This window comes from Mirounga leonina, unplaced genomic scaffold (genome assembly GCF_011800145.1).
Source record: "Mirounga leonina isolate KUSES-001 unplaced genomic scaffold, KU_Mleo_1.0 Mir_126, whole genome shotgun sequence".
In the NCBI taxonomy this organism is placed as follows: domain Eukaryota; kingdom Metazoa; phylum Chordata; class Mammalia; order Carnivora; family Phocidae; genus Mirounga; species Mirounga leonina.
The window spans coordinates 16114512-16136677 of NW_023270314.1; the positions used below are offsets into that span (position 1 = coordinate 16114512).

A 22166-nucleotide genomic window follows, 5' to 3' on the forward strand; every position below is an offset into this window, starting at 1 on the left:
CATTAGGATACACCCTTTATTCTGCTCTGGACTCTCCATCTCCAGTCTGCTTTGGTGGCTGAGCCAGTCTCTCTAACATACACACATCCGGTGCCCCACGTACTCCATTCAGACCCTGCATCATCTTGCTCTGTCATGGAGAGAGGGGGCCTCTTCTGTCCTCTTCCTCTAGAGCAGAGGGCCAGAAGTACCTGACTCAGCTTCTCCACCTGTGCTGAATGGTACACAGGGAAGAAGAGTCCCAGCACTGTTCTCCAGACATTCCAATTTTAACTCCTTCTTCATTGGAAGGCTTATATGAGGGCATACATCACACTTGGAAATTAGGTAAAGCCCTTCATTATGCTGCAAACTGTCTAGGAAGAATTACCTTTTTAGTTCACTGGCATTCAGAAAGGCCAGATTAGAAACAAAATCCTAAGAATATGAGGAAGCCTGACTAGATTCATAAGCTATTACCACATTCTTTAGCTATCAAGGGAGGTAGGGGAGCAAAGGTGACAGCCTTCCATAGCCAAATTCTAAGACTCAACCAGCAGGTGGGCTCAAAGGATTAACGGGTGTATAGTGAACAGCACCTGAAGCCCCATGTGCTTGAGAGGTTAAGAGGAGTTTTTGCAAGAGTCTAGAATTGAATATGGAAACTTCTACCAGGCAGTATATCACGTCCTGCCACTGGTGAAATTCCCGAAATCTCTTTTATATACTGAATTCTAGGCTATTCACAGGGGAAAGGATCTGGTAGGCATAAAAACCAAAACAACTACCCACCAAGGAGTTTTTTAACCTTATGTGATTGATTTCATCCACTCTTTTCATTATAAGTATTTTTTAAAGATTTTTAAAAATAATTTATTTTAGGGGGTGGAGGGGAGGGTCAGAGGGAGAGGGAAAGAGAGCCTCAAGCAGACTCTACACTCAGCACAGAACCCAATGCTGGGCTAGATCTCACCACCCTGAGATCACGACCTGAGCCGAAACCAAGCATCAATACCCAACCTAATGCACCACGCAGGTGTCCCTCATTATTTTACAAGTGTTTTAAAATGTAGACTTTATTTTTATTCAAGGATGGTGAGGCCACCAGATCATAAGCAAAGGCCATTGAAAAGACAGTTTGTTACCCACACTGCCCAAGAGGAGGGGGCAGGCTACTCCACGGGGGAGGGGTACATGGGGAAGCACCAGAGTAGATGGGGAGGCAGAGGGCGTTCGGGCAATGCTGTGGTTTCCATGGGAAGGAATGTGCGAGGGAGGGTAAGCAGGTTTAGGACTGGCTAGGTTGAGTAAGTCTGGGGGGCTCTGGGGAATAGGGACTATTCCCAGTTGTCTGGTATACCACACCACAAAGTGCGGTGATCAGGGAAGGGGGAGAGTGACCTTGAACGTGAAAGCCCGATAAAGGATGCAGTTGACAGTATGCGTCTGGACTGGTTGGTTTGCACACAAAAGGCATACTTGTGAGCATGACCTATTTCAATGAATTGGCTAACCTTGGGGGTAGTAGTCCCTCCAAGGTCAGCAAGGCCCCAAGATGTCAAAGCATTCAACAGAGAAACCAGAAAACATGGTTATTACAAGGTCCAGCAGTGCTGCACACTTGGTGACATCTGGAGCTGCTGACGAAGCTACGGGGATAAGGACACAGGCTCATCTCGTTCTGTCACCGACTCAGTCAAGCAAATCTTGCGGCTGGAGCCAAAGCCCCTTAGCAGAGCTAGATCATTGTCCCTGCATGACCGAGAGAAGCAGTGTAGCTCCTGGTTGGGGCACGTGAAGACGTGTCTCTGGAGTTGTCTACCAGAGGCCTGCAAGTTGCCTCTCCTGGCGATTCTAAAGTATGAGGCGAGTGTGACGACAATACCACTGGGAGAGAAACCTGACAGGAAAACAAAGTGCTGGGGCGCTTATCAAAGTCCTTTCGGTGGCAGAGGCGGCTTCTCAGGCCCCTGACGGCACCGGCTTTCCTGTGCACTCATCCGGTGAACAGAATCAGGGCCGCGCCAGCCAACCCTGGAATGGTATGGCGCGCTCTGGTTTGCCGGCCCCCAACGACTTGCAGGTAATCCGGCTCCTGTGTAGGACGCCCGGGTGGATGAGAGGAAGTACAAGTCAGGTCGATGTGCGTATCTGCTCTGTTTGGCAGTGACAGTTCTCATTGCAAATTCATGTATTTGCATTCCTTTCTTTTAAAAAGAGATCTTTTTTCGAAGTGCTTTACGTTAATTGTAATATAGAGACAAAAGTAGAACAGTTGGTAGCACAGAGATCATATATATGAAAAAAGCTCCATAAATTGCCTATTACTACGCAGAAGTAATACTCCTCTTTGTCACTGACACGGGGAAGGAAAAAAACCTCAGTATTTCCGTGAGGTGCAGACAAGTCACTAGCTGTATCCTTCTAGTTGGTTCACCAAGAAGAGGGCTTCCTTTTTAATAAATTGCCCAGCAGGAACATTATAGAGCCTTGAAAATCAGCTTGCCAATTACTGCAAAACACACACACACACACACCTACCCCCAGTGTTCTAAATGCCTCTCACCTCAAAGAGAACTCAGCTTCAAGAGTGCAATGTCTAGCTATGTCAATTAGAATAATTTCTGGCTATTACACAAATGCTGGCACAGAAAAATAAAAGTTGCAACCTTTCCCCAACCCAAATCAGAATCTGCTTCCAAAAAGCTTTTCCTTCTCAGCGATAGCTTCAAAATCCCTTTATGAATGAAGAAAAAAAGAAAGAAAAAAGTGCAATATGCTGTAATATTAAAAGTTAAATCTTTAAAGTGAACCCAAAGGGGTAAGAAGCTAAAATCCTGAGTATTTGGTATAGTTCTAAGTTTTATATGACATAAGGAAAAGTAGGAACAGAAAGTAACTGATCATGCTTTCTATTTGCTAACACAGTAGATATGCACGTAACATTGCTTATTAATTAAATGATCAAATCAGACTATTTCTAGAAACTGAAAGTGTTTTGGATTAGATAAACCAAGCCCATTCGATTTAAATCTTTCTTAAGCAGTCTACTCGTTAAAGAGCTTCACAATTACACTGGGAAACCCTCAGATCTGTCAGAGCAAATCTGGTTTTGTGAGAACCCCAAACATTTCATGTTACTATGGTTTGTCGAGAGTCAAAACCATCTTCCATGTTCATTAACAAAATTCGTTCATTCTTGCAGCACTGAATGGTTGCTTGTTGTTAAGGGGGAAAAAAAATGAGTGAGACACAGAGTTATGATAAAATATTTTCCTACCTTGTAGTCATATATTCAGCTCTATGACCTGCAGAAAAAAAATTAAAATAAGTAAATGGAATGGAATTGGTGGAATGCACTTGGTAATCTTTTGTATCACCTGTCCCTTACTTTTAGATGCTGAGTTTATAATAACTTACACATTTTATGGTGGAAAGCATGAGGATAGCATATCATGACAGACAAATAATTCGAAGTAAACATTTCATAAAACCTATACCTAAAATTTAATAAATCCTATAGATTGGAGGAGAAACATGTTTCACTTGGCAATTTGAGGCAGGAATATTTGTTATTCAGAAAACATGAAACAGCTGCTTGATCTTAACTGTAAGGTTAACAAAGAAATACAGATAAAACACATCAAAGGTTCGGATGTTAGTTATTTCCTCTGTCTTGATAGATACTTGGGTTAAAAGGTAGTCAGATAGGGTGGGAAAACTCAATTTCCTTTATATTAAGTTGGTGTTCTTTCTGTAATATGCAGTCAGGTGAGAAGTTGCATTTTATAATCAGAAATGACACTGGCAGGTATTAAGTACAAGGACATTAAATTATGCTACATTCTATAACCTGTAAGCTAACAGCCTTTCAGAGTTCCCTGTCATTTAAAACATGAGTTTCTTATATCTTCGGGCTTCTTGGCTGGTTTTAAACACTGGCTCTGTATTTTCATAGTGCTCCTACAATCTGTGCTAATTCCAAGTGTGAAGGTGGCTGTGGTTGCTGTCTGCTTTTTCTCACATTTCGGGTGGAGCTGTGGGAGGGGTTTGGAAGAGAGAACCATTCCACCGGTTTGTCTGCAAAATGACATTGTGCTCCTGAAACAGCCTGAAGTTACAGCTAGCAGAGAAGGTTCACGCTGCAGCACAAACAGGTACGCCCAGCCCATCCTATCAGTGATTCAGATTTGTGGGACGAGGCCAGTATAACATCTGTAGAGAAAGCTGGCTTGCTGGAAATGGTGAATGAACCCTCCAAGGCAACAGAGTCTTTTACTCTATTACCTGCTTTTGAAGAATAAGAAACAAAGGATTTGATTAATGTTCTATTTGTTAAGAGGGGGGTGACAGTTAATATCAGAGAATACCTTCCTCAACCCAGACTCAGGCCACTGTTAGGTCTACTAGAATCAGTGCTGGGCCCTGACTCGGAGTGGGGGTGGGAGGAAAGGGGAAAAATCTGGTTTCCCCCACTACCCAGTTCTGTATATCCTTTAACTCTAACTCCCTTCCTTCTTCTGGCCTTCTGCTATTTTGCGGGACAAGAAAAAGGAGAAGGTGGACAGAGAACTCCAGAATAATTTCTAGCTGTTCTTAAGTGGGAGAGATGGTCTCCTAGGAAGTGGTGTCTTCCAGGATATCCTTCAGCAGGAAGCTGGCTGTACATGATTAAAGCACAGAGACAAGACAGGGCTGGAGATTAAGATTTGACAGTCACCACCATTTAGGTTGTTCTGGGGCCACGGGACCTAGCTGAGATCACGCAGGGTGAGTCAGGAGAATGAGCAAAAGGTTCTCTGAGGACAGAGAAACTAACAGGCTTGTGCTGTACTGTATTCTGTCATGCTGCATACTTTATTCTCACACAAGTATGACACAAAATATACTACTAACAACAATAAAAACAGCAATGATGTCCAACACTTGGACACTGTTCTAAGCACCTTCTATACATTAACTCACAATTTTCACAAAACCTTATAAAGCAGGTACTGTTATTTTTATTTTATGGAAGAGACCAAGCATGTAGGAGGCAAGTTACTGTGACTTGCTCAAGGTCACACTGTTAGTATGTGACGCATTTGGCCCTAGGGTCCAGGTTTTTTTTTTCCACCCATAAATATACAAATCTTTTTTATTTTTTAAATTTAAATTCAAGTTAGTTAATATATGGTGTAATATTGGTTTCAGGAGAATTTAGTGATTCATCACTTACAATTAACAGCCAGTGCTCACCCCAGCAAGTGCCCTCCTTAGTGCCATCACCCATTTAGCCCATCCCCCACCCACCTCCCCTCCAGCAACCCTCAGTTTGTTCTCTATAGTGAAGAGTCTCCTATGGTTTGCCTTCCTCTCTGTTTTTTATCTTATTTTATTTTTCCTTCCCTTCCCCTATGTTCATCTGTTTTGTTTCTTAAATTCCACATGAGTGAAATCAGATGATATTTGTCTCTTTGACATATTTTGCTTAGCATAATACCCTCTAGTTCCATCCACATTGTTGCAAATGGCAGGTTTTCATTCTTACTGATGGCTGAGTAATATGCCATTGCATATATATACCACATCTTTATCCATTCATCGGTTAATGGACATTTGGGCTCTTTCCCAATAAAATAATTCGGCTATTGTTGATAATGCTGCTATAAACACTGGGGTACATGTGCCCCTTCAAATCAACATTTTTTTATCCTTTGGATAAATATCTAATAGTGCAATTTCTGGGTCTTTGAGTAGCTCTATTTTTAACTTTTTGAGGAACCTCCCCACTGTTTTCCAGAGTGGATGCACCAGTTTGCATTCCCACTAATAGTGCAAAAGGGTTCCCCTTTCTCTGCATCCTTACGAACATCTGCTGTTTACTGTTGATTTCATCCTTTCTGACAGGTGGTAGGTTTTGATTTGTATTTCCCTGATGCTGAGTGATACTGAACATTTTTTCATGTGTCTGTTAGTCACTTGTATGTCTTCTTTGGAGAAATGTCTGTTCATGTCTTCTGTCCATTTCTTTACTGATTATTTATTTTTTGGGTGTTGATTTTGATGAGTTTTTTTTTTTTTAAGATTTTATTTATTTGACAGAGAGAGACAGCGAGAGAGGGAACACAAGCAGGGGAAGGGGGAGAGGGAGAAGCAGGCTTTCCGCTGAGCAGGGAGCCCAAAGTGGGGCTCGATCCCAGGACCCTGGGACTATGACCTGAGCTGAAGGCAGATGCTTAATGACTGAGCCACCCAGGTGCCCCAATTTTGATGAGTTCTTTATAGATTCTGGATATTAGTCCTTTATCTGATACATCATTTGCAAATATCTTCTCCCATTCCATAGGCTGCATTTTAGTTTTGTTGATTGTTTCCTTTGCTGTGCAGAAGCTTTTTATCCTGATGAAGTCCCAACAGTTCATTTTTGCCTTTGTTTCCCTTGCCTCTGGAGATGTGTCTAGGAAGAAGTTGCTGAGGTCAAGGTCAAAGAGGCTGCTGCCTGCCTGTATTGTTCTTTAGGATTTTGATGGTCTTCTGTCTCACATTTAGGTCTTTCATTCACTTTGAATTTATTTTTGTGTATGGTGTAAGAAGGTGGTCCAGTTTCATTCTTCTGCATGTCGCTGTCCGGTTTCCCCAACACCATTTGTTGAAGAGACTGCCTTTTTTTGATTGGATATTCTTTCCTGCTTTGTTGAAGATTAGCTGACCATATATTTGTGGATCCATTTCTGGGTTCTCTATTCTGTTCCATTGATCTCTGTGTCTGTTTTTGTGCCAGTACCATATTGTCTTGATGATTTCAGCTTGTAATACAGCTTGAAGTCTGGGATTGTGATGTCTTCCTCTTTGCTTTTCTTTTTCAACATTACTTTGGCTATTTGGGGTCTTGTGTAGTTCCATACAAATTTTAGGATTGTTTGTTCTAGTTCTGTGAAAAATGTTGGTGCTATTTTGATCAGGTTTGTTTTAATTCTAGACCTGAGCTCCCAAGTAATATATCGTAAAAATATAAGTCTTATTCCCCAGCAAATACTTTGAAAGATCCTAAAAAGAAGGGTAGGGATTATGGCTTACACTTCTGTCTCCCCCATATGGCTAAAATCAAATACAAAATGCTAAAGATGTACTAGATTATATAACACACATTAAGTTAAAATTATATAACACACATTAAGTTAAAAATTTAAAAGTCCTGGGGCGCCTGGCTGGCTTGGTCAGTAGAGTGTGCCACTCTTGATCTCGGGGTTGTAAGTCTGAGCCCCATGTTGGGTGTAGAGATTACTTAAAAATAAAATCTTTAAAAAGTAAAATAAAAATTTAAAGTATCTACAAAATTAAACTGGATAATGGAGGTTAATCACTTTCAAGGGATTCAATGATAAAGACACTAATAACGCCTTAGAAATGAAATGTTTTCTAGAACTTTGAAGTTTTGCTACTTTTGTTAAAATATCCCAAGCAAAGATTCTCTAGATTTAGAAAAAGATCACATATTAAATGGCTTAAAATCATTTTGCTCCATCCATCCATGGTTAATAGTATGAGATAAAAAATTAAAAACCTATAAAAGATACATTTTGATTAATGAGCCAAGAGCAAGCTTCTCAAGAACTATCATTCATAGTGTAACTGCCACCACCACATCCATCGTTTTGTTCAGCTAATAGTACTGTGCCTCAACTGATGAATGAGGTTTTATTTTTTAATCAGTATCATCATTAATAGATCAATAACACACAAGCTTAGAAGAATCTGCTTCCCCGAGAAATGTGAAAGCTTCCAGTGGTTTGAGGATTAGATTTCAATCACTTTCTTTGGAAGGCTATTTAATTATTAAAAACAACAGACAATTTCTTCCCTCACCCCCCTCCCCATCCCACAATATAAGCCATTTGGAGGCAAAAAATGACCCATGATCCAGGATTATCTTGTTCTTGCTACAAACACCTACTTTGACTACTCCGGTCATTTCACTTGAGAATTAAGAAGTGAATTATTTTTCATACTCAAATGTAGTTTACCACCACAGACTAAAAGGGAAAACGAAAATACAGTGTGGTGGCAATCTGAGATTAAAAAAAGAAAACCCAACTAGATGAAATATTTAAAATGTGCACAGCTCAAACTGGACAGAGGCACCCGGAATTGGGTCCCTAATGAATGACTGATAAGGACTCCTGGCATTACTTTTCAGTCCTTTTTCTTCCTTAAGGATACATTGCTTTTCTAAAAAACATAATTATTCACTATCAGCTTCTCTTTTAAAAGTATGTTTGTGCTCCTACTCAAAGACAGACAATGGATTCAATGACGATAAGCCATTTAATTTCTTCGTCAGAAAACTTATGCCCAGGACTAGAAACAATCTAACATGGAACTCTGCTTCCAATGTCAGATTTTCTGTGTTTAGTGAAAACTGCACTGATATTTACACCCCCTTCCCCTTAACTACAAATGTTGCACATAAAGAAGCCAGTGTGAACATGAAGGCTTATTAAAAGAAAAAGAAACAATTTCAGTGCCTCAGTTTTACTGATGTAGATCTCATTTACTGTGTTGATGTAACTTCTCCAAATGAAAAACAAATGACATCACTTTATAATGGTGTTGCTGAAGGATGATGAAGTTGATGACTTTGGTCTTAACAACTCATTATGTGTTTCTTTTTATTTCAACAGTTTTCAGAGATGTGGAATTCTGAATTTTGACAGTGCGCCTTTAAGAGCCCAATCTAGTTGCTTCACAATGTTGTAAATCAAAGGACTTACTGGGCCTCTGGTAGGCTGCCAAAAGCAAGCGGTAAGACAGGCCAAACACATGTCTGTAGTTACAGTTTCAGCTGTGTACGATCAACTGCTAAATCCCTGGGTTAGGCCCTATTTGTTTTACTACGAAGGCAGTTTTTGCAGCAGTGATTCTAGTATAATTCAGAGATGTGATCTCTCTATAAAAAGTCACGACTGTCCCCAAACACACCATCGAATCCTGTGCTACTAACCTTATTTCACTAAGCCCAGACTTGGATTCCTTCAGAAGGACTCCCCGATTATCTCATCGTGGGACAGGCACCAGGAACTTTCCTCGTCTCTTTTGGTTTAAGCCTATTAACTCGAACAGGGCTTGCACGGAAGGACAGCAGGCTCACAAGGGTTGAACTAGAAGGTGGGGGCAGGCTCACCCTTTCTCTGGGCAACGCTGCCAGCAAGAAGCCCGGGCAGTGCCCGGTGTGTGGTATGCTGCCAAGCCTGCACGTGGGGCAGGGCGGGGGGCAGGAAGGTTTGCAGCGTGTGGGCAGAGGCTAGTGTGTCTGAGAACCATCCAGTTTCTGAATAAATCCAATCTGCTGAAGGCCTGGTACCCCTGAACCCGGCTTGTGTCACTATGATACTGGAACCCAGTGAGAGAAATTCCAAGATAAAGAAATCCTGGCTCAGAGTTCCCAAGGTACAATACAGCTTTACACAGTACAGCAGCTAATGACGGAATCTGGCACATGGAGTCAGTAAGTCGCTAAAATAGAGCCCTATCCGATAATGCCATGTAAAATTGTATGAACCGCGAGGGTTTTCTCTCCAGGAGACGTCGGGGAATCTATGTAGAATGAGTATCATAAAAGTTTCAGAATGGGACCCCAAGTGAATTAACACATGTGTCTGCACGCATGCCAAGAATGAATTCACCCACTACTTAATTGCGTCCAACTCACGATTTCTAACGTGGTATCCAGTCCTGCAGGGAAGGGCTTTGTGCCAGTAAGCATTCGTCAAAACACTTAATGATAATTTCTGCTTTGGGACCGGCACCTGACCTTGGGGGCATCACTGAAATATCAGGCATTTTATGGTAGGTGGAAAAAATGATCTTACATGATACTATGAAGGAGAAAAGAAAAAAAACTGGGACATGATTGTTGAGGTAAGACAACTATTCAAAGGAAAAAAAAGGTTTTTTAAAAAAAATTCCAACCTCCATTATAGAAGAGTTGAAAACCTTGTACAGGGCTACCCTTCACTGAGATTTCCCAACTGTTAACATTTTGCCATACTGGCCTTATTTCCTTTTCTCTCCCTCTCTATCTTTTCTCTTGGATCGATTGAAAGTAATTTGCAGATATTATGATACTTAGCAAACATTTCTTTTTTTTTAACTTCAATTATGATTTTCATTTTCTTAATATTGCCACTTTAAAAAAAAAGGATTTTTATCTATTAATTGACAGAGAGAGACAGAGCATGAGCAGGAGGAGCGACAGGCAGAGTGAGAGGGAGAAGCAGGCTCCCCGCTGAGGGGAGGGATCCCAGGACCCTGGGATCATGACCGGAGCTAAAGGCAGACGCTTAACCGACTGAGCCACCCAGGCGCCCCTTAGCAAACATTTCTTAAGAATAAGAATCTTGGGGCGCCTGGGTGGCTCGGTTGGTTAAGCGACTGCCTTCAGCTCAGGTCATGATCCTGGAGTCCTGGGATCAAGTCCCGCATCGGGCTCCCTGCTCGGCAGGGAGTCTGCTTCTCCCTCTGACCCTCCCCCTCTCATGCTCTCTATCTCTCATTCTCTCTCTCTCAAATAAATAAATAAAATCTTAAAAAAAAAAAAAATAAGAATCTTCTCCTTCATAATCATACCACCACTGTCATATCTCAGAAAATGAATTCAATAATGTCATTTAATATACAGTCTGTCTATATTTAAATTTCCCCAATTATCCTTAAAATGCCTTCTGTAACTTGCTTTTTTGATTCAAAATCTAATGAAAGTTCACATATTGTGTTTGGTTATTTTATTTAAGACACTTCCTAGTAGTTTAAATGTTAATTATTTTTCTAAATGAAATCAGCCTTTTATCTTAGAATCTGGCATCCTAACTGTAATACATGGAGCCTTAGGTCATAATGACCTTTCTCCGAGTGTTCATTCCCTGAGGATAATGTGTCCTTTGGAGGAAACCAGGAGATAAGGTGATGAAAAAACCGCCTTGTCTGTAGGAAGGTTCTAGAATGGTAGGGGGTAGAGTTTAGGTCAAAGAGCAGCAATCTCTTTTTGGCCTGAGTTACACACCTCTCTCCCCTCATTTCCCACTCCCATCTGTATTCTCTTTCACTTTTTATAACTTCTGGCAAGATCTAGTGTGAATAAAAGATAAAGTTACAGACTATGAGGCACTTAAAAAAGGGACTTTGCTTGTATTTATTTTTTCCTTTTAAATTTCAAGAAGATTAAAAGAGAAAGAGTAACATTTACACAGTCCCTTTTAAAATATAATCCTTTTTTCCCCATTGTTTTTCTCATCTGTAAAAATGGGGAAAGTTATAGCCCAGCTCAATATATAGTTTAGAACAATGCCTAGCACAGAAAAAGCCCTGTAGAAGTGATAGCTATTCTTGCGTGTTATTATTAGCTACAGCAGTATACTTCATTAGATTTTTTTTCTCAAGTAAAATCAATGTCTGTGGAAAGAAAAAAAAAAAAGTCGCCCAAACTGGTTTAACTGGTTCCTAGAGTCCACGAAGGCATTAGATGTGACAATAAATACTGGCCCACTAAACCAAAGGGGGTGGAGCTGGAAGGTTGGACAGGTCCCAGAGGGTAAGGAAGCAGTGGCTGGGAGGTCAGCAGGTGGGCGCAGGTGCAGCTCCACCCAGTCTTCTCCCCATTAGGGGCACCAGGTGTTAGGAGCACCAGGCTGGGCAAAGTGTTCCTTAGGAGTCTGGGCTGGCTTTTCAGCCCGCCGCAGATTTCACTATTCTTCCTCAAGGTTATTAGCAGCAAGCTAGAGTTCCAGGGAGAACCTGATTATTACAGTTACAGCAAAAGCCCAATCTAAACAAGCAGTGTTCTCTGCTTCTTAAAACCCAAATCCACAACTCACACTCTTCATGGAATAGCTATGTGACACAATACAAAATCCATGTCATCCTCCCTGTCTGCTTCAAATAACTGACCTTCTCCAAGGGTCCTCTGCAACAAGTCATGTTTGGCTTGAAGTTTTGTGATGAGATTACTACCTTCCAAATATTCTCTGAGTTTCTGCAAAAGGAAAGATTCGTTTTTAACTTAAAATATATTTCATGTCAGGGAACTTCCCACAGGATATCTAAAATCCAGCCACTTTTACCTGCTAGATTCTAGAACCTTGCTACTCCCGAGTGCAGTCTGATGCAGACCAGCATTATCTGCCATCATCTGGGAGCCTATCAGGGATGCAGACTCCCAGGTCCCTCCTTCCCCAGACCTACTGGAATCAGAACCCGCATGTTAACAAGCTCTCCTGGTGAAATGTATGTACGTTAAAGTTTAAAAGTGGTCTTAGAGCAGCCCTCTTTAAATCTGAGGAACTTTTACAAAAGTACTAACTCCTAGATCCTATCTCAGACGAACAGAATTGGGAACTCCGAGGGCAGACAGGAGTCTATTTTTTTTTTTTATTTTTTTATTTTTTTTATTTTTTTTAGGAGTCTGTATTTTAATAAAGAACCCAGGTGATTCCAATCCAACTCTAGAAGCTGTGTTTGGGGACCCCAGATCTGAGCCCCAAGAGCGTCTGGGAAGCGACAGACGTACCATGAAGTAGAACTGCTCCGTCTCCTGCTGGTTTGCTCTTCTCTTGGCAATGCTGGGCTTACTCAGGTAGGTCTCGGAGACCGTGGACTTCACAGACTCTGTGGAACGGCTGTGCTGGAAGCATTCAGAGACATCGTAGTCCTCGATGGTGACCATATCTTGTATGGTCTGCAAGGTGGCTTCGGTCGTTTTCTTAACCTGGGGACAGAACACATTTCTCCTGTTACCACATGATTTCGTGGATCCCACACTCAGAATGTACTCTGTCAGGCAGAGGTGAAGACATAGGCCCTGCCCCAAGAAGAGGAGAGAGAGACAGGTAAACAACAACCACTACCACCAATATGAAGAGAGGCTCTCTTTAATATCATTCTCAAGAGGATATTTCTGTGTATTTGGATCCTTATAAATCTCATGTATCACTGGGTACTCTCTCAATTACATTTTTTATTTATTTAAAAGATTTTATTTATTTATTTGACACAGAGAGAGAGAGAGAACACAAGCAGGGGGAGAGGGAGAGGGAGAAGCAGGCTCCCTACTGAGCAGTGAGCCTGATGTGATCACTGGGATCATGACCTAAGCTGAAGGCAGACGCTTAACCGACTGAGCCACCCAGGCGCCTCTCAATTACATTTTTTAAAGCAACTTTTTAAAATTGGAAGTTAAACTACACACAAAAAATACACACATCATAAGTATATAGCTTGATGAATGATCAGAGTGAACACACTTACGTGACCACCACTCAGATCAAGAAATATGGTACATTACAAATCCTTGTGCTTCTCCCAATTACCACACACTCCTTTCTCCTCCCCAAAGGTAGCCATTATCCTGATGTCTAACATCATGTGTTAGTTTTAGCCTTTTTGTGCTTCATATACATGGAATCCTATAGCATGTATGATTTTTGTCTTGTTTCTGTTGTTCAACTTCATGTAGTAAGATTTATTCATTTCTTGGGAGTACAGTAGAGTTCATTGCCGAATATTCATTGTAGGAATACATCATAATCCATCCCTTTTACTGTTGATACTGACTTATTTCTAGTTTTGGGCCATTGAGAATACTGCCATGAATACATGTCTAGCATACATGAGCAGAATTGCTGCTTATAGGGTTTGCCAGACTGTTTTCCAAAATTATTGTTCTGATTTGTATTCCCACTAGCCCAGTAAGAGAGTTCCTGCTACTCCACATGAAGAGCTGGTATTATCAGTTTTTAAAATTTAAACCATTGTGTTGGGAGGTGTGTAATGGTATCTTATTTTGGTTTTAATATGCATTCCTCTGATGCCTGAGATTGAGCTCATTATATTACATTTAAGATAATTTGGATTTCCTCTCTTGGAAATACTTTGGTTAAATCTCTTGCTCAATTTTCCACTGGGTTATGAGTCTTTTTCTTACTTATTTGTAGACATGGATATGAGTCTTTTGTTAGTTATATGTGTTGCAAATATCTTTTCCCACTCTGCTCTGGCTTTTCACTCTAGTATCTAGATGAACTGTCTCTAATTTTAATGTAATTGATTTACCAGTCCCTTCCTTTATGATTAGTACTTTTTGGGTCCTATTTAAGAAATATTTTCGGGCGCCTGGGTGGCTCAGTTGGTTAAGCGACTGCCTTCGGCTCAGGTCATGATCCTGGAGTCCCTGGATCGAGTCCCGCATAGGGCTCCCTGCTCGGCGGGGAGTCTGCTTCTCCCTCTGACCCTCCCCCCTCTCATGTGCTCTCTCTCTCTCTCATTCTCTCTGTCTCAAATAAATAAATAAAATCTTTAAAAAAAAAAAAAAAAGAAATATTTTCCTATCTCAGAGCCATAAAGATACTCTTCTATGTTATCTTCTAGGAGCTTTTAATCTTCTACATTTATCTTGCACAATTAGGTCATATTCTACCTTTGCTCAAAGTCTAGTGTAAATCGGTAGCTTTATCCTTTTCCCAATGTACAGAATTTAGAACACCTTAAATTCATTTACTTATTTATATGCTATTTTTATAATGTATTATAATAGAATATGTATGTAAATATTAACATATTTAAATACATCAGTTGTTATATATAGTCAGTATTCATTTTGCTTTATCCATATATTAGTTACATTATTTGACCTCCTTTCCTTATATTTTTAAGAGTAACTCCCTGCCTTTAGAAATTCCTTTTAGCATGAGTCTGCTGGTGGTGAACTCTTTTTTTGTTGACTAGAAAATGTCTTTTATTTCACTTTCATTTATGAAAGTATTTTTTCCTGGTTGGCAGTTTATTTTCTTTCTTTCTTTTTTGCTTAAAGATTTTAGTTATTTATTTGACAGAGAGAGATAGGAGCAGTCTCCCTGCTGAGCAGGGAGTCCGATGTGGGGCTCGATCCCAGGACGCTGGGATCATGACCTGAGCTTAAGACAGATGCTTAATGACTGAGCCACCCAGGCGCCCCTATTTTCTTTCTTTTTTTTTAAAGATTTTATTTATTTATTTGACAGAGAGAGACACAGCGAGAGAGGGAACACAAGCAGGGGGAGTGGGAGAGGGAGAAGCAGGCTCTCCGCAGAGCAGGGAGCCCGATGTGGGACTCAATCCCAGGACCCTGGGATCATGACCTGAGCTGAAGGCAGTCGCTCAACTGACTGAGCCACCCAGGCGCCTCCTATTTTCTTTCAATACATTGAAGATAATCACTATATTTTCCTGCTTCTATGTTCCTGTTGAATGAGAAGTTTGCTGTGAGTCCATTGCCACTTTGCTTGCTTCTCCAGCTACTTTTAAAGTTTTCTACATTAAAAAAAATTTTTTTATTTGAGAGAGAGAGAGCACAAGCAGGGGGAGGAGCCTAGGGAGAAGGAGAAGCAGATTCCCTGCTGAGTAGCCCGACTCGGGCTGATCCCAGGACCCCGGGATCATGACCTGAGTCAAAGGCAGATGCTCAACCAACTGAGCCACCCAGGCGCCCCTGAAGTTTTCTATTGTTTTACCATAATGTGTTTATATAAGGATTTAAAAAAATATATTCTACCTGGATTTTTTTGGACTTCTTGAATTGTGGGATATTTTTCATAAACTCTAATAAATTTTCAGCTTTTATCTCTGTAAATATTGTCTCATTTTCTATTGTTTTCCCCTCTGGGAGTTTAATTAGTATGCTAAACATCACTGTGTTCTCTATATCTGTTACCCTTCTCTTCGTATTTTTTTTTAAAGATTTTTATTTATTTATTTGAAAGAGAGTGAGCAAGTCCATGCATGGAGGGGCAGAGGGAGAGGGACAAGCAGACTCCCAGCTGAGCAGGGAGCCCAACGTGGGGCTCAGTCCCAGGACTCTGGGATGATGACCTGAGCCGAAGTCAGATGCTTAACTGACTGCACTACCCAGGTGCTCCTTTCTTTGTATTTTCTATCCTTTTGTTTTTATGCTGCATTTTGATTATTTTCTTCTGATTTGTCCTCCACTTTGATACTTCACTCTTCAGCTGTGTTGAATCTGATGTTAAAACCATCAACTGATTTGTTAATTTGGGGCACTGTAGTTCTCACTTTTAGAATCTCTATGTGGTACATTTTAAAATCTGTTATTTCACTGTTTGTAGGTTATGGTTCCCTACTGAAATCTAAGCTTGGCTTTTATCTCCTCGACCACAGTAAGTAGCTCTTTTACAGTTCATTTCTGATAATGTCAATATTGAGTTCCTATGGGCATCTCTCTGTGATCTGATGTCTGTTTGCTGGACGTTTTGGTAGTTATCTGAAATCTAGGGTGAGACTATCCTCTTCTAGAGTGAATGTCTACTTATTTTTCAAGCTAATCAGGGAACTAATAGTTCTGAATCACCAGGTTTTATTTTTGTTCAAAATATTTGATGCTCTTCCTTTTGGCAACATATGGTTTTCTCTGCCATGGACTTCAGGCTTGGCCATACATCTTGTTTAGGACAGTGAAATGTGAAATAATCAGCTGAGTGACTCAGTTCACTATTACAGGAAGTAGAAATAGTTTCAATTACTCTTTTAATCAACAAAATACTGTTTAGGGAAGAAATAATGGCAATCAGTGTTAGTTCCGATACTAAAAGAGATCACGTGATAAAATAAAACAAAAAAGTACAAAGAAAATTAACAGACTTAGTCATTATTGCTGGGGATGTGCACAATGCAAAGGAGACATATGACTGGAAAAAAGCATATTAAAGGTTATTTAAAAAAACAATACTGTAAGTGGTTACTTTAAGGAAGTCATGATTACATATTTATAGGCTGAATGAAGACTCACCACCCCAGAGGTGACATCAGCAAGACAGCAAAATAGGAGGTTCCCTTGTACATATTCCTCCCTGCCCCACTGCAACAGTAACCTGGCGGCCATCCACGGACAAAAGTGCATTTGTGGGAGCTTTGGGATGCAGGTTAAGGACTTGTAAAACCTTGGTGGAGCCCAGGACTGAGGAGGACCAATCTGAGAAAGCAGGCCTGGGCCCAGGTGGGAGGCTTGCCAACCCTGGTCCTGGCTCCTGACCCAGAAATAGGCAGGTCTCCCTGGGGACTCCATTATGGTCCTATTTGGCTTTGGTCCTGTCACCAGAACTACCTGCCTAAGGACCCAGGAAGAATCGCATCTACTTGGGCCTCAAATAATAGGCCTCCTGACTGTGGTCCCAGCTGTGGAAGGTGAAGCAGCCCGTGATGGGGTTCCAGTCCCTCTCCGCCCTGGTCATGGAGCAGTCTTCCATGTACAGGGACTTGCTAGAAGGCATGCTTCTCAGTGCTCCTGGAGGCAGACCTGCTGACCTCCATCTATCTGCAGATCTCGAAGTGGCCCTGTAACTGGCTCCAGGTGGAAGACATGTCTGTCTACGCTCCTGGAGGCAGGCATACATCTTGGTCCTGGCTATGCATCCTGGGATGGACCCGGGACAGGCACCAGCTCCCTTCAGCTGGGGTGCAGAGCCAGTCCTGCCTGTTAGGAACCTGTTCAGGAAACTGGTGGGTGTCACACCCATTCAAGCACCTGGTAACAGACTGTCTGTGGACCGACTGCGGGCCCTGAAGTGGACCCTTGTCCCAGCACCAGCCTTACTGCCCCAGGTCTTGGAGGCGGTACCATTTTCCCGGGGACCAGCAGGTCCCACTGTAACAGGCCCCCAAACTGTGGACCCAGCAGCAGCCCTGTGATTCCTGTCATTGTCAACATTTTTTTTCCCCTTTTCTCAACTTTTTTCTCTGAAGCAAGAGTGTCATGGTTAAATTTGGAATTGTCAGGAAGAATAAAGGATGTGACAGAAAACACCAGACAGGATGGCTGGGACTACATACTATCCCATGGGATGTTCTCGACGAAGAATAACACCAGCTTCTGACACACAAGTCATGTTAATAAGCCACAAGGAGGGAATATAATGAGGCAACTATGAAACAGCTAATATGAGGCTTGTAATGACTCCCTATTAGCAGCAGGAAAATGCAGTTAGCTTTGGTAGGAGAGGCCCAAAACGTGACAAGGAATTTATGAAAAACCCGAAGAATGTACAGCACTGGAGGAGTGCCCAGGTGGCTGGGACTCTGCGCTGAGAATCAAAACGAACCACAGAGAAGAGGGGACTTCTGTGGGCTACTGCAGACTGGCTCGTTTGCCTTTTTACTCATAGGACATTATAACCATTGGAGGAAACAAAACAGTTGTTTTGACTTTATTCTCTGAATACACTGTATTAGTTTCCCAGGGCTGCTGTCTGTCACAAAGTACCCAGGCTGGGGGCTTCAACAACAGCAGTTGATTGTCCTACAGGTCAAAAGTCTGCCATCAAGGTGCTGGTTCCTTCCTAGCGCCATGAGGGAAGGTCTGTTCCAGGCTGGCCTCCTTGGCTTGCTGATGATCATCTTCTGTGTCTCTTCACACAGCCTTCTCTGTTTCTGTGTGCACATTTTCTCTTTATACAAGGACATCGATCACACTGGATGAAGCCCCACTCTAATGACCTCACTTTAATTACCTCTGTGAAGACCCCGTCTTCAAATAATGTCATATACTAAACTACTGGGGTTAGTACTGCAGCATATAAATTTTGGGGGAACACAATCCAACCTCTAACACACATATTGTTTTATGACACTATGCCTTGCACATTACACAGGCCTATTCATTCTTTAAGACTCATCAGTCCATCTGTGAAGATGACCCCCAGCTCTGCCTTCCCTTCCCCACCTATTTACTTCTTGCCATGACTGACCTCAGATGCATTTCAGTGCAGCACTATATCATTTCAGATGGGTTAAAAATTACCAGAAAGAGACCAGACACACATGCACACACACAGAGAGACTGGATTAATGCCATAGTTAACTAGCCCAGGGTACAGAAACTTATTGCCAGCACAGCCCACAGAAGGCAGGAGCAGACGCAGAGCATCTGGCCATGGTCTTCCCTCGTTCCTGGTACAGATGCCAGTGACCTTGCCTTTGCTGGGTAATGAGGTGAATGATGCCAATTCCATTTCTCACAAGGACCTGCCACACCACTGAGAGGGCTATCTTGTCCATCTCCAGGGGGAGCGACTTGAGGTTAGTGACAGCTTATCAATCTTTGTATCTCTCGTCACTAGCACAGTGCTTGGGACACGGGATTATCCAAAAGGTTCAGTGAATGAATGGTAGAGGTTGAAGTCATCCTCCTTTCAAATCCACAGATGTCAAAGAAACATTCAGCACACACCAACAACATGTGCTTGCTTTGCTGACAGCCATCCTGAGCTCTACCACTCTATTTAGGCTGCCCTATCCCATGACTCACTTTTAGACCCTTTCTAGAAACTCTCCGCACTCTGCTTGGTATTCTTCTGGATCAAGCTGCTTCTGTTAGGGAGTTAAAGCTTATTTGAAACTACACACACACACACACACACACGCATACACATCATACACACTGCTTCTAAAAATACATGTTTTAAAAAAAAAGTGTTTTCGTGAATGACAGTTGATCCTTGTTTTCAATTTTGGTCAAGATAATGCTATCATTTGACGGATAAATGGCAGTTATCTTTTACTTAGGTTCCTACTGTTAACTTCATCAATAGAAGATTGCAGGCAAGTAAGAAATACTTGAAAAAAAAAATGAAGTTAAAGCCACAGAGAAGATCAAAAATAGTAATTATGATTAGGTAATTATCAAGCTCCACATCTTATACCAAGTCTTAGAAGAATCTGATGATAGCCCCTAAGGGTTTGATCGCTGATTTCCATGACTTGGCATTGTGCTGCAGTCAGTGGTATTATGGGATGTTTTGGGGAGCAATGTGATTTTTCTACAAGGTATAACCAAAATCTCTCTTACTTCTCTCAGTTACCCAGGCCATGAAAATTGTTTCAAATGTTTACATAAAATCTTGTTCATTACAGTTGAAAATACCCTGTGTAAGGAATATATTTTTGGAACAGTCTATGAATTACTCCCTAGTAAACTCTTGGTTAAAGATTTTAAGTAAAGACAGGAAAATTTATAAGGGGTTGTCAGTTCATTAAACAGTGTTGCAAATTAATTGAGGAATCACAGGTTCCTCTCTCTTCCATTCCCTTCAGGGGGATAAATCTATAACTTAAGAGAAACTCATTTTATACATGAGGCTTTAGTCATGGCACAGAAGTGATCGCTTAAGAAAACTCTACCTGCTGGACCAACTGTGGGGACAAATGATCTGAAAATGGGGCAAACTACTTAAAACTAAGGCTGTACTAAAAATACTAAAAGCATAATTGCTCTACTAAGACAATTCCTTCTCCTTTTCTTTGGCTGTGTCTAGATAAAGGGCGGAGAGAGGAACTCTAAGAAAAGGGAACTGCAGTCTATGGGAATTACTCCAGAGCTAGCCTGGAAAGAAAGGAGCAGAGGGAATGACCCCCACGCTGAAATCCCTGAAACAAAGATTAAAAGTGAACTTGAAGAATATGTGCAAGACTGTGCAACATTAGATTGAAATAAGCTTAGAGAATATTTATAGTGAGAAAGGTACCAATGATTATTTAGATATAGGTTGCTTTGAAAGTGTTTAAGAAAAAGAAAACAAACAACAAAAAAATGAGGATAAAGTTGTGTGGGCAGCAGGCTCTGCTCCAATTCTATGCGTACAACCCACAGTGGGCACTAATAAATATTTGTTGGCGGGCTGACAGGAGGTTGAAATCATTAGGATTGAGGTACCAGTGATGCAAGTGTGCAGCATACTGAAACTGAAAGCTCGTATGATTTAAAAGGCCTAACAGGCAAATGTGAAGTTGTGAGGAGACAACAATCCATTATAAATCTGTATCCACCCCAAATTCAATGAAGCCCTTCTCAAAACTTCATTTAGCTTTTACTATGTGCCAGTATACTGAGGCCATTTCACAAATGCTTACTGCTCTCTTTGTTCTAAGGCCAGTGCTGCAAACTCATATATCCTCAAGGGCCAAGGAAGTAGTGACAATAAGGCAAGTGGGCTGGGTGGGGAGCATGGCAAACAGGAAGGACATGCTCTCTGTCTAAAGGGAGCATCTCAGCTCCAGCCAGTTATCATCCTGCAGAAATGCAGGTCTAGTATGATCAGACTTTCTAACTGTTTAGAAACTGGAAACATATTTTTATTCAAAACTTCTAATTTTTAAATGACAGCAACTAATTTTTAAAAATCAAGCACTGGAAAGCAAACAAAATTTGTCCATGGTCTGTAGGCTCTCAGCATGGAAATTCCCTTCTAAAAAGGCTTCCTACAGTTTCAAATGGTGCCCATTATTTGTAGTTGTTTAAGATTTGGTGAAAAGGTTCATATTCTATTTAGCTGCACTGTCCATGCTTTTTGTAAACTTGGATGAGATTCTCTTTCAACTTTTATCTTTTCACTGGGCAGTCATAATTATTTTTAGTTAACTGAACTCTTTCCAGTGAATTTTGGACTTTGTGTATATCTGTTTGTGCAGAGGCAGAGAATTATACATGTTTCTTTACTTGTATACTTTGGTTTGAGAGCAATGTGTCAATTTTTTGACCTCTATCAGTGGAGGATCAGAGGCAAATTCTTTATTTATGGTAGAGAAGAGTGCTATAAAGGACTCCAAATCAGGAATGATTGCTATCTTGTTTCCAAGTTATATCCCTTACTTTTTGCATTATATAAATGACTTGTTATAGTCTGGCCCTCACGCAAGACAGATGCAAACTGTGACATTCATCACTGTACTCCCCACACCTGGCAAAATATGTGGAACGTAGAAGCTGATGAACAAATATTTATTGTACTGAAATGAGCTGACTCACAGTGTCAAAATCCCTTAAGTTGGCTCTCAAAGTCTCTTGTCATCTGACTTCAGCTTCACCTTTGGCTTATCCTCAAGGAGAGCCTGGATGATGACCAAATTCCTCTGGGAAACCAAGGTTCTTCCAGGGCATTTTGAAATATATTGAAACAACTTTTCCCTCTTCCCTATCAATGGAAATCTACTGATTGTCGAAAATCCAATTTAAGGGGCGCCTGGGTGGCTCAGTTGTTAAGCATCTGCCTTCAGCTTGGGTCGTGATCCTGGGGTCCTGGGATCGAGACCCACATTGGGCTCCCTGCTCAGCAGGAAGCCTGCTTCTCCCTCTCCCACTCCCCCTGCTTGTGTTCCCTCTCTCGCTGTGT

The 22166-nt window shown here is 41.4% G+C and overlaps 1 protein-coding gene and 1 long non-coding RNA gene across 9 annotated transcripts in view; one reads left to right on the top strand and one right to left on the bottom strand.

The window, feature by feature from the left end:
• Positions 1–22166, bottom strand: part of SRGAP1 (SLIT-ROBO Rho GTPase activating protein 1) — a 271254-nt gene that overhangs the window by 46714 nt on the left and 202374 nt on the right. For all 5 annotated transcript variants that reach the window (XM_035002229.1, XM_035002228.1, XM_035002230.1 and 2 more), the window contains exons 9-11: positions 12524–12721; positions 11905–11989; positions 3260–3287 (exon numbers count right to left, since the gene is read on the bottom strand). In XM_035002229.1, coding sequence (XP_034858120.1) covers positions 3260–3287; positions 11905–11989; positions 12524–12721 — 311 coding nt within the window. The remainder of the gene's footprint in view (positions 1–3259; positions 3288–11904; positions 11990–12523; positions 12722–22166) is intronic.
• The window catches only part of LOC118008630, a 37301-nt gene continuing 19188 nt past the window's right edge, over positions 4054–22166 (top strand). For 2 of the 4 annotated variants that reach the window (XR_004678729.1, XR_004678731.1), the window contains exons 1-4: positions 4054–4136; positions 8643–8763; positions 12415–12842; positions 16113–16163. This is a non-coding gene — a long non-coding RNA (uncharacterized LOC118008630). Of the gene's footprint in view, positions 4137–8642; positions 8764–12414; positions 12843–16112; positions 16164–16775; positions 18912–20312; positions 22052–22166 lie in introns of those variants that run through there. The other 2 variants (XR_004678730.1, XR_004678732.1) reach the window with 2 other exon arrangements.